The 11,950-nt window shown below is 46.5% G+C and overlaps 1 protein-coding gene across 1 annotated transcript; it reads left to right on the top strand.

The window, feature by feature from the left end:
• The first annotated feature begins 309 nt into the window (after nucleotides 1-309).
• june (JunE proto-oncogene, AP-1 transcription factor subunit) lies at nucleotides 310-1,872 on the top strand. Its single transcript, XM_019890400.1, has one exon. It carries the CDS (start codon nucleotides 404-406, stop codon nucleotides 1,436-1,438), a length of 1,035 nt encoding a protein of 344 aa, XP_019745959.1. The 5' UTR covers nucleotides 310-403; the 3' UTR covers nucleotides 1,439-1,872.
• Nucleotides 1,873-11,950: the final 10,078 nt, after the last annotated feature.

Raw genomic sequence — 11,950 nt, 5'->3', positions numbered from 1 at the left:
TTATCGATCTCTGTTCCGACTCTAAAAGAAAAAAAAAAACAGTTTGGTGTCAGTCATAGATGAGCGAGAGACTTGACCTCAATACAGAGCGCAGTTTGAGGTCCTCCCTCACTGAAAACGTCAGTGACGTCTGTCCACACAAATGTAGAGGGATGAAAAATTCCCGCATATTTGGATTTATTGTCGTGTATCCTTTTTAACCCGTTACCTTTTTGCTCTCTGTCTCGTTTGTACTTGCGGACCAGCTCGTTCCCCTGCCGGGACTCGGATTCGACATTCTCTTTGTGGCCCCTCGGTCTTGTTCTTCATCCTCCGCCCACTGACGTCAGAGGAACATTTCAATCTCTCGTGTTATTGAGGTTAATCTGATTATGAAGATTACCTCCAAGAAAATTCCTCATCAATGACAGCCAAGATGGAGACTCCTTTCTACCATGACGACTCCCCCGCCATCCACAGCTTCAGCCAGTTTCCGGAATACGAGCGTTACGCCGGGAACAAGATGCTGATGTGTAAGAAGGCCATGTCGGTGTCGGTGGCGAGCCATCATTTCACCGGCAGCGGCGTGGCGGGAGCAAGAGGTACCAACCCCAACAACCTCGGACTCGCCAACAGCGGCTCCCTGGCGACGCCGTCGGCATCTTCGGCCGATATGAACATGCTGAAGCTGGCCTCCCCTGACCTGGAGCATCTGATCATCCAGTCCAACCAGGGATTGGTCACCAGCGGCCCCCTGTCCAACCCGGCCAACCCGTTCATCTATCGGAACCAGGCCACCAACGAGCAAGAAGGCTTCGCCGACGGCTTCGTCAAAGCGCTCGCCGACCTTCACAAGCAGAACCAGCTGGTGGGAGGCCACATGTCGCCATCCTCCTCCTCCAACGTCTCCCTACAAGCATCCTACCAGAGGAACTTGATGTCCACGAGCGACGTGCCCATCTACACCAACCTCGGCAGCTACAACCAGGGACAGCTGGCGTATTCCGCAGCGCCGATGACGTACGGTGGTAGCTCCGGTCACAATGCAGTGGGCGGAGCCCCTCAGCCGCACACCAGAGGTCTGGATGCCCCTCAGACTGTTCCCGAAGTCCCCCACCTACCCGGAGACCCGACGTCCCCTCCTTCCCTCTCCCCCATCGACCTGGAGACGCAAGAGAGGATCAAAGCCGAGCGCAAGAAGCTGCGCAACCGCATCGCCGCCTCCAAATGCCGCAAGCGCAAACTGGAGCGAATCTCGCGACTGGAGGAGAAGGTGAAGATCCTGAAGAGTCAGAACTCGGACCTGGCCTCCACCGCTTCCATGCTGCGGGAGCAGGTCTCTCAGCTCAAACAGAAGGTCATGAGTCACGTCACCAACGGCTGCCAGATTGCCGTCGGCTCTCCCGGCAAATCGGGAGGGAGGGGCTGCGGCGCCGCCAGCGAGGACTCCAGCTGCTGAGGGAAGAGGAGGAACGTCGGCGGTACGGGGAACGGAGATAAACCAAACGCTTTTGAAAACGTCACTGGCGCTTGGCGCCGTCCAAAAAGGGGAGCCTGCTGAAAGGGGCTCGGGGGTCAGTTAAGGCCCAGTGGAAACTAAGAGGTGGTCCGATGACATTCGAACTGAGACACTCATCAAACACCGCTGAGCGTGAAAAGCTTCTTCAGAGCTCACGCCGGGTTGCCGGCCGCGAAGAACGTTCAATGGGACGCTTTGCCTTTCTCTGCCGTTTGATATGATTTCAAGAGACTCTTCTGCAGGATTTGACACAACTTTGAAACACTTTCAACAGCTGAACTATTATTTATTATTATTATTATTATTATTTTGTAATTATGATCGCATCTCATCACGCTTTAAGTGTAACTTTTTTCCCACGTTAAATTGACTTTAAAAAAAAAAAATCTTTGGAACCGTTTTCGAATAATTCAATCAACCAGCGTGAGGACGTACGTACGTGTAAGTATGAACACTTCATTCAAATCAGTGCTGTAATTACTGAGCAACTTGCTCAAACGCTTTTTTCATGAGACCGTTGCTGTACTTCTGAATTTATCATTTAAAAACGTGGACTGAAAAAGACATTTACGTTGACCAATTTGTTGATGGGATTCGCTATTCTGTTTCGTTACCGTGTTTGGTTTGTGTGTGTGTGTGTTTTATGTTTATTTTTTTCACATTACATGTATACAAACCGACTCTGGTTGAAAGTCCAATTTTCAAATGTACATTTTGGGATGATTTACGTGTTTGCTGCTCAAAGTTGAAAACGTTTTCTTGCCACTCGATGTCAAAAATAAAGTCTGACGATCCGTCGCCACTTTTTATCTTTTGGTCTGGTGGGGGACGTTCCTGGCGAGATGGACCTGCTTTCAATATCACTCCAATTTTGGTTTTGAAACAAATAGGACCAATGTTGGACTTGTTCATTCACGATCTTTCAAATACATCCATACATATCTTGGTAAATTCAGTAACTTGGTCCAAAAATTGTTGGAAACAACAACTCAAATCAGCCATGGAATATGGACGTCAGTCATTTGATTGCGTTTGGCGGTGACGGGGGTGCCATGAGAAATTGCGGCCCACGCGGCCATTAGAAAGCCTGATGGTGCATGAAGAGCTTCGTCGTCACCCCGCGTTGCTATGATGCGTTTGCTCGAGGAGCCGCCCGCCTGCCAGCTCATCATCGAGAAGGTGAGCGGAGTGGTCCGAGATGGCTCCCCGCTTTGTTGTTTGTCCTCCTCTTAGCCAGAGTCTACAAGTTGTCCGGCTCTGATTCATTCAGAGGGGGCGATGGTGGGGGGGCTTCGTCACTTTAGCCTGCTCGTGTGTTTTGAAGACTCGAAATCAAGGGGCGTCCAAACTACGGGGGCCATTTTGTGGCCCGCCGTCCATTTTTCAGTGGCCTGTGACTGCTTGTGGGCGTGGCTATAGCAGGTATGGACTATATATAGCTTCCGAATCACACCTATTGTTCATCGGAATTGATTGATGAAGCGGTGGCAAAAATCCTTCATTTGAAAATGCCAATGCCATGTTGGCAGCATGTGCCTTGTCGTGTGTCTGTGTCACGCGCAGCGGCCCAAATGCACAACAAAAAGGCAGGGAAGGGATTACAAGTTATTTATATAAGACTCCAGCTTGGAGGTGGCGTTGCCAGAGGGGGGGGCGGGAGGGGGCGGGAGGGGAAGACTCAGTTGGCGGAGGGGAACCGGTTGGAATGACAACTCTTCTGAAAAGGGAATTTTTCAGATAACGGGAGACCGGGTTGATCGGGCCGGCCAATTTGTGATTTGAATAAATTTCCAATTTTGCTTCCAACGAACACCTTTGCGACGCCAACTTCATTATAAGGACCTTAATTTTCCCATGAAACGGTTCCCGCAACGCTGGTCACTCCACTGTAACATTTCGAGCTCCGCCGCTGAAAATGAGTGTCGGGCGTAAGAGTGGGTGCCGCTTTTGAAATCATTTCTCCATTCCATTTTCGAGTGAAAACGTCCGCTGGAGTTTTCCTGCGATGTGTTAATGACATCCTTCCTGATGATTAGCTATGAGTCAGCGTGACTCAAAAATGAAAGCGCATTTCACCGGCTATTGACGTGCTTCTGCCTCTGCTGCTGCTGATGATGATGCTGATGATGATGACAGCTGTTGCCGAGTGTCAAGCATCCCTCCAAAGCGAGTTCCCGCTTATCACTGGATCGTGCCGGACCACAAAACTGTCGTTATTGAAACACCGTGTCAATGAACGAGAGTCAGAAAATGAGCAGACTATTTCCCGAGGAAGCCCCTCCTTCCCCGTCCATCAGTGGGCACAGCAAAATGTTGCTTTGCCGTTGTATGCTGGCAGGTGGCAAGTGACGCCATCAGGGTTCGAAATGAACTCGGACTGGCCTCTGGTGGTTTTCAGCACCGTCGGCTGGAGTTCTCCATCCCATCGTGGGAACGGATTCTACGTCTGCGCGGTGCTCCTGAATTGCTGATGTCCTTGCTCGAGTATCTAGATGCCACCTCGCAGCGTCCTCCACTCCGCTCGGATTGTTCCAGCTCTCTCGCGGTCACGCTTCTTGTCCCTTGTTTTGATTTCTTTTGTGACTTTCAAGTGACTTGCGTGACCAGAGTGTGTCTTTTTCTCTTTGGAACAAGGGGACCGACAATGGGGCTCGGATGTGTATGCAGGCAACTTGAAGTCCGGAGCAAAGTTGTTTCTCCAATCTACAGCCATCTCCAAAACATGGGAAACCAGCCAAGAATTTCTGTGTCCAACAGTTCGATTGAGATTGTTTTGCACTTTTTCCATATTCTGCTCCAGATGGAGTGACCCACTTACTGAGAGAGAGAGAGAGAGAGAGAGAGAGGCTATGTGCCATTTCTGGTGACTAATACCCCCTCCACCCACACCTCAACACACACACACACACACACACACACACACACACACAGACAGACGCCAGTGCGTAAGCTCAAACAAGCAAACACCAAACTTTGGGGATTTTGTCCGTACAAATAATTGCATTTTAAAATTAATATGTGTTGACAGTGAACATGTGTTGCATGTTAATATGTCCGCAGTTGAAAAGCTTTCAGTTCGACGCTCACTAATTTTTGTTGTCACATCGAACAGCACGAGCCATTTTTAACGGAGAGCTTCCACAGAGATAGATCGTTGTTCAAAAGGTATCAGTGGGGAGAGGGCCGAAAACAATTTCCAGCTCATTAAATATGGATCGTGGACCAACGTGAAGACAGTCATCATCAAGCGGAGAAAATATTACGATGACGACGACGCCTCCAAGAACTGGACGTCCCTCCAAAATTGATTTCAAGACAAGAATAAAACAGCCAAGCGGGAACAGCAATATGAAAAAATTTTGGCCACAAAAGAATAAAACAGCCAAGCGGGAACAGCAATATGAAAGTAGCTGCAGAAAATTTTGGCCACAAAGAGCTACACACACACACACACACACACACACACACACACACACACACACACACACACACACACACACACACACACACACACACACACACACACACACACATTATTTGCCAATCTATTGAACTGTGAACAGAATCCCATCACAACTTTGGGAGCGAAGCTATTTGCCAATCTATTGAACTGTGAGCAGAATCCCATAACAACAAGCAAAGGGAGCATTATGTAAATGAGATTAATTTCAGGCCCTGATTTGCTGCTGACCTCAGGTCTCCGTACTCCCCGCACTCTTCCCGAGAGGGAACTCGACATCTTCCTTCAGTCGATCTTTCTGCCACATTAAATATTCATGAGACCTACCTGAGGCGTCACCGAGCGCCCCCCAACCACTGCCACTGCCCAAAGCTGTGATGTCACGCCGAGGTGATAGCGGTTATCTTGATGGGAGCGCGTCTCTAGGGGGAAACGATACGACATGGTGCACGTCAGCGAGGATAGACTCGAGTTGTCTGACAGCCGCCGACCGGCAGCAGAGTCACATTCACCTCCTTTGTCCAAAGATGAGAGCGTCTCCATCGGTCTCTCGGAACTTCCGGCGCGCTTGCATGAGGACCGAGTCGAGTTGGACATGGACAGCTCAGCGCCAAATACTGCAAAAGGAAATTGGAGACAAGATGTGACACGAGTGGCAAAAATGACCAAAGAAATTGAAGGCGGAAAGTGAGTGCTCATACATCGGGGTCTTAATTGCACTCTTTCAAAATTCCACTGAAGTGCGACATTATACGGACGAAAATATGAGCGCGGCATGCCAGCGCTCCTTCTTTGAAGATGGAACGGGGTCCACTCCAAATAAGAATTGAAAACTCACACGAGTGCTCACAAAAAAAGGAACACACATGCTATCATGAAGGTCCAAGTTTAGCGACACTCAATTTCCACTGTGCTCAAAGAGCCGTCGGCGGCATGACGGATGAGCTCGTGAAACCCGGTTGACTTTTTATCTTCGATCTTCGATGCCTCACTCGTGGAGGTTTATTGGCTTACTATAAGACAGACGACATATTGCACAACCATACCCGTGCTATGCGCGCACACAGAATAAACTGTTTTCAGCTGTGTTTGGGTTTGATGTTGCTACGGTGAAGCAAAAGCAAAAAAAAAAAAAAAAATGTCACAAGGATATGAAACACAGCTGAATATCTTCACAAGATGAAATAATTAGTCACTCAAACAAGATTTATTTTTATTTCCACATGGCCACGTTTTAATGCCATCCTATATTTTGGCCTATCAAACGGATTTACCATATGCTAACTGTGGAGAGCGTTATATTTCCCTCACCACTCAATAATAATAAATAGATTACGCGGACACCACTACGGTTTTGCTTTAAAACAACACCGTCCCAAAGAAAAAAAAAAACATGACTGAAGCTGAAACGGCTTGACGGTCAGAAGCAGTGATGAAGGTGCTCAGGGATGGAGGAATGTTATACTGGCGTGGTACTTGTTGAAGAGTGACTCAGATGCTCCGCCCACACACGTACTGAGTCATCAGAAACGGCCAAGCACTCCGAGTGTGTGTGTGTGTGTGTGTACCTGATTTAAATGTCAGGAAAGTGAGACTCTGACTCAGTGTTTTTTCTTCTTCTGATTGGATGATTGTAATTTTGCGAGGCTCGAGCATAGACCCGCATTCTAGTCGTATTTAGCCCAATCGTGAACAAACGTATGTTTGATGCCCATCGTGGTTCAAAGTGTTTTCGTTGAAAAACAACGATCTCGTGCGCACAAAGTAGTTCCTCGTGCGTACATAATAGTTACAGTGTGTTCACAAAGTCTTTTTTTTTTTCTTTCCCCCCCCATCATGTCATGTCTGGTGCTCCGTAATTTTCCAATACATCACCTCAAGAAGTCCAAACCTTCTCCAGGACAATGTATGACTTCACAATCAATTTTTGTCAACACTCGAAATAATCAACGCTGCAGCCGCACATTGAGCCCAACCAACTAGGAGTGAATGTCGGCGAACCGATGAGAGGACGGGTAAACTCACTCATCACAGGGTCCGGCTCAAAGAAGAACGGCGCTTTCTGCAGTGGGTGTGTGGTCGACGCCTGCACTCGAGGTCCTGAAGATGTTGGAAGAAATAAGATGCGCATGGCAACACATTAAAGCTGAAATCGGATTGGAAAAAAAAAAAAAAAAAAAAAAAAAAAGCAAGGAAATGAAGACAAATGACTGTTGGAAATAAATGATTTCCATTTCATTCAAGTTGCAAATATCGGTCTGCGTTTGAGATCAGCGCTTGCGCCTGCAGAGAAGGCTCGGAAGGCCCCTGATGGAACGCCGCATCTAATATGCTATGATGTTCAGACGTGTGATCTGATCTGCGTGCGCCTGTGTTCGTTTTGGGCAGAAAAAAAAAACCCTCACTTTTTTTTTTTTTTTTGGTGATGAAAAAAAAAAAAAAAATAATTAAAAAAAAATACCCACCAGTGACCAAGAGACGTGTTGGTTTTCGAATGTCATCTCTTCATCTGGAGACCAAGGAGGAGGTGAGGAGTTGACTGGACTGCAACACTGCTGTTGCCCCAACTCCTCCACATAGTCAGCTTTGCTTTCCTCCCTCTGCCTATATGAATCACATCCTGCAGGCATTCGCTTTAGTTCTTTCTTCCCCAACCAACAACAGAAGCTCGTTCTTTTGTCTGGGAAGCATATTTGTCCGCCGGGACGTCAGCCCGGATTATACTGAGTTGTGGTCCAATCTTGTTTTAGCTCTGACCTCCGGGCACCTGCACGAAGCAGACATGCCGCTTCCAAAAACGCCGGGCATCCATGTTGGAGAATGTGAGCAGACTTCACCCTCGGGCAAACGTAATTGCCTCTGTCCTCGAATCCTTTGAAAAAATAATGAGATCTAAAGTGACGTTTTATTTCAAGCCACCGCCTCGGAGAATCTCACCTGCAGATGACAAAAATGGACGGAAAAATGCGAAATAAACTATTTGATTGCGCTAAACTACGACCAAACTGAAATATTTATCTCTGGTCCACACAAACGGGAAGGGTCACCTTGAGAATCTCTCTCAGAAACTTAGTATGGGATTTGAATTTGAACAACCACGTCATATTCCATCAATCATATTCAACAACGGCATCAATACAGTCTCACCTCAAGGGACATAACGAGTCTGCACGTCACAGCGGTTGTTCGTCGTAACTATTTCCAATAAAATGGCCGCCAACTAAGATGTACGACACAGGAGGAATCATTTGAACAAATAGCACCCAAGTGCAAAGTGTGAAAATGCGAGCAGACTTTGCACAGCCTGCCCACGTCAACATTAGCAGTGTAACCTTATGTTATATTTTTAATTATTATTTTATGTTTGAGCATCATATTCCCGGTATTTCATGTTAAAATGAGCTAAATTATATTCTGTTGTTCAATAATAGCTTAGACATGTTTTTCTGTCGGCAGCTTCTGATTGGCTGTTGAAGTCAGGGAAAGCAGGAAGTGATTCATTTGCCGAGAACAGAGTGTTTTCGATCGAATTGCGGGGCGGACGTCCTTTGAATTAAGCTGCGTTCAAACGGACTCCATCTCTCCTTTTGCCGTTGCGTAAAGTAGAGCCATCCATTCGAAAACAACGAACTCCTCCATCTACAGCAGTTTAGTGGCTAACTACTAGCGGATGATGAAAGCAGCAATCCGTGGTGTCATCTTTTGATCAGTCAAATTTGCAAATAGCAATGATGCTAACGCCGCACGTCGGATCATAACTCACAAAACTATGATGTTTACATTCAAAGGCGTATTTGTTATTCCGGATTGGCCCATTTCTGAGTAGCGCAGCCCGACAAGCAAGAGTCTAAAAGGCGGCCGTTCCATCGCATAAATCATCAGGTTCAGATGATATTTCAGCAGGCGAACGGGTTTTGGCCTTTTCCTCTGATGGAGAGGTGCCAATAAGCTCACACCGCAGGGAAGAATCGACCTGCCTTCCAGGGAACTTATAGAAGGCGACGCGTATGACATCACATTAGGCGGAGGTCACTGCAATTGCACCGACTCAATATTCCGATTGTAGGAAGGTTTTATTGATGTATTTATTTATTTTAAAATTACAGTGTGTTATTTAAAGCGCCCAGCCATATGCGTGACGGGATGTTCTTGGACCAAGCGTAGCTTTTCTCCATCAATGAGTTTCCTGTCGCTCGAAGCCCAAGGAAACTTTCGAAAACACTGCCCCCATTTGCACAGAGAGCAAAAAACTTTCTTCATGGATTATTCGTTGAAAAAGAACAACAAAAAATAAACTGGTTTTACGTCTGGGATTTTTTTTGGGGGTGGGGGGGGGAATCTACTCTCTGTGGATATGATTGCTTGTTTCGAACGATATGCTTACACACATGAATACTGTACATCACAGGTGTCAAACTCAAGGACCGGGGGCCACATTTGGCCCAGCACATCCTTTTGTGTGACCTGCGAAAGCAAATCACGTGTGTCAACTTGCTAAAAAAAGACAGCAGGGAAAGGCTCCAGCACGCCCGCCACCCTCGTGAGGATAAAGCAGTTCAGATGATGGATGGATGGCATGAATGATATGATGAGATCATGAAACATTTATTTGGTTTCACTGTCACAACCAAAGTGACACCTCTGCTGTACATCATCGGCAGTGGAACAAGTTGCAGTCGTCACCCATACCTTAAACTAGTGCCTTGCGTATATTTCGGTGACATGAACGCAACTTCCGATTGGCATTGAACTCTATTCGATGTCAATAAAAAGAGTGATTTTTGAGCGGGATAAAAGGCCACTCTGATTGGCTCCCACCGGAACTCAAATCCTGCTTGAATTCCTCACCGGGATATCTTTGTGGTTCTCTCTCGAGTGGGAAAGTCAATTGAATTGGTTGAATTGCGGTGAAAGTGATCGGAGGCCCAAACGTTGCGATGATGATTGATTAACAGCGCTGATAAAAATCGCATCCCCTGCGGAGAAAACGGCAACTATTTTGAGACTCTCCCGTGTGCGTATCCAAGGTTCCTGTAAGTCTGTCATGAGCATTAGTGTCGGTCTGAGCGCAGCATATTAACTACAGGTTTAACCGCGCTATAATTAATCCTTGTCACGCTCATCTATAATTCATGGAGGTGTTTTTTGGAGCTTTTTTTTTTTTTTCATGGCTTTGGAGGAAAAAGAGAGGCTCGTATTTGAATTGTACACTATCTTAAGGACGTGATAGTTGCAACGGCAGTGACGAAACGGTAGTTCTTGAGCTTTTTTTTTTTCCTCATCTCAATATTTGGCGTTCCTCTGGGATACTTTTGCACAGTACAATACAAGACGGAATAATGAAGAACATGATGCCATTTCACTCTGATTCTAATTCAAGTTGACCAAACGGTTAACATTCCTTGAAGGCTTTTTCGGTGAGGTTTCATAAATATTAAACATGGAGGTCCAAAGATATGCGCAGCTTTGTTGCGAGTTAAATTAGAGAAGCTCTTTGTTCCACATGAATCTGACCAGTCAAATGTGCCACGGAAAAAAACTAAACAAAATAATTCCCATCAATGCTCAGGCTGCTAATTTTGCATATGTGCTTCTGCAAACAAGAAGTTCAATCCAAACAAGACAAGTGTTTCATTGAACCGAATGGATGGATTTTTTTTCTGTATTCAGTGACCAAAGGTCAATGCAGATCAGAGTGATTGCTTCAATCGGGGGTGTCAAACATTTTTTTGTCACGGTCCACTTTGAAGTTCCGTCTTCCCTCCATCTGCCATTTGAAACGCTTTCTCCTCACCGGGGTCGCCAACGTGAGGTGAGAGATTCATTGTTGGTCATTTAAAAAATAAAAAAAAAGTTTGATTTTAGTTGTTGAGAGTGGCCTGACCAATGATTAAGTTCAAGGGGCAAGTACTGTTTTCTTTGTGGGCAAGTTGGGAAACGATACCAAAAAAAAAAAAAAAAAAAAAAAAAAAAAGAATTTGAGAAGGGGGGGTTCAAATATTTTTTTTCTTTCATTTTTGTCTTATTTTGTACCCGTAAGAATCCATTCATCAATCCGATTTCATTTAAAGCATCCGTGCGGAGATTCCGGGCTTGTCAAAATTGTCTTTAAAAATGATCAAATGTGGTAATATCGAGCGGTCGACCGCCGATCGATTGGCTTTTCCTCACTTATTGTACTACAAACCGCCCCCCCCTGCTGATTTGTTTTCTTCCCGAAGGCACCGGGAGCAGATCAGACCGAAATCAGCGTGGATGTTTTAAAGAATCCCTCTCAGAAAGGCTCCAACATCCTCCTGTTCGGCGTTACTGAGCCGTGAGTCACCCTAGTGAAGGAACCCAGTGAGGGATGAAAGCGGTATTAGTGCCGGTTAATTCGTCCTGACAGTTGGAAATGTTAAATCCTGCAGGGGGCTCAGCTTAGCTCGTTCACTCCCTGCCTAAGTAGGTTAAATACAAACCGGTGCGATCAATCTGGAGACGCTAACTAAATCCAAACAGCGCTGCCAAACACCAGCTGCGGCGTCTTGGGAGGAGGCGACAGAAGAAAGTTAAACGTGTCAAAGCGCCGAGAATACTTTCGAGGGGCCTCGGCGCCGTTACGCAGAGCCGGACGGCTGTGGCGACCAAGCGGGACACCCGACGACCGGGATTGTCTATGCCAGGGGTGCCCAATACGCCCATCGCGACCCATCGCTTTTTTTGTCTTGGTACGTGCTGCACCCGAAGCATCCCATCAGCGTCACTTTCACAAATAAAAGGATTGAAACAAATAAAACAAGGTCACCTGTGACCTACGGTGGCACAGGATCTGCATCACCGGAAGCTGTTAGCTGTTGCCATGTGTCGTTTTTTTTTTTTTATGACGATGATGATGATGATTCTCATTCCAAGTTTGTTTCATGTGCAATTCACCGACGAAAAACACTTTGGGTTGGACCAAACACTGACGGCGCCAATGACAGAAATAAAACCAAATGTTCTTGTTGGCT

Source organism: Hippocampus comes, unplaced genomic scaffold (assembly GCF_001891065.2).
Source record: "Hippocampus comes isolate QL1 unplaced genomic scaffold, H_comes_QL1_v1.1 scaffold406, whole genome shotgun sequence".
In the NCBI taxonomy this organism is placed as follows: Eukaryota; Metazoa; Chordata; class Actinopteri; order Syngnathiformes; family Syngnathidae; genus Hippocampus; species Hippocampus comes.
This window is presented reverse-complemented; position numbering and strand designations above follow the sequence as displayed.

What these genes read in the sequence shown, in the direction of transcription:
- june (XM_019890400.1), top strand. Translation starts at nt 404, where the DNA reads ATGACAGCCAAGATGGAGACTCCTTTCTACCATGACGACTCCCCCGCC.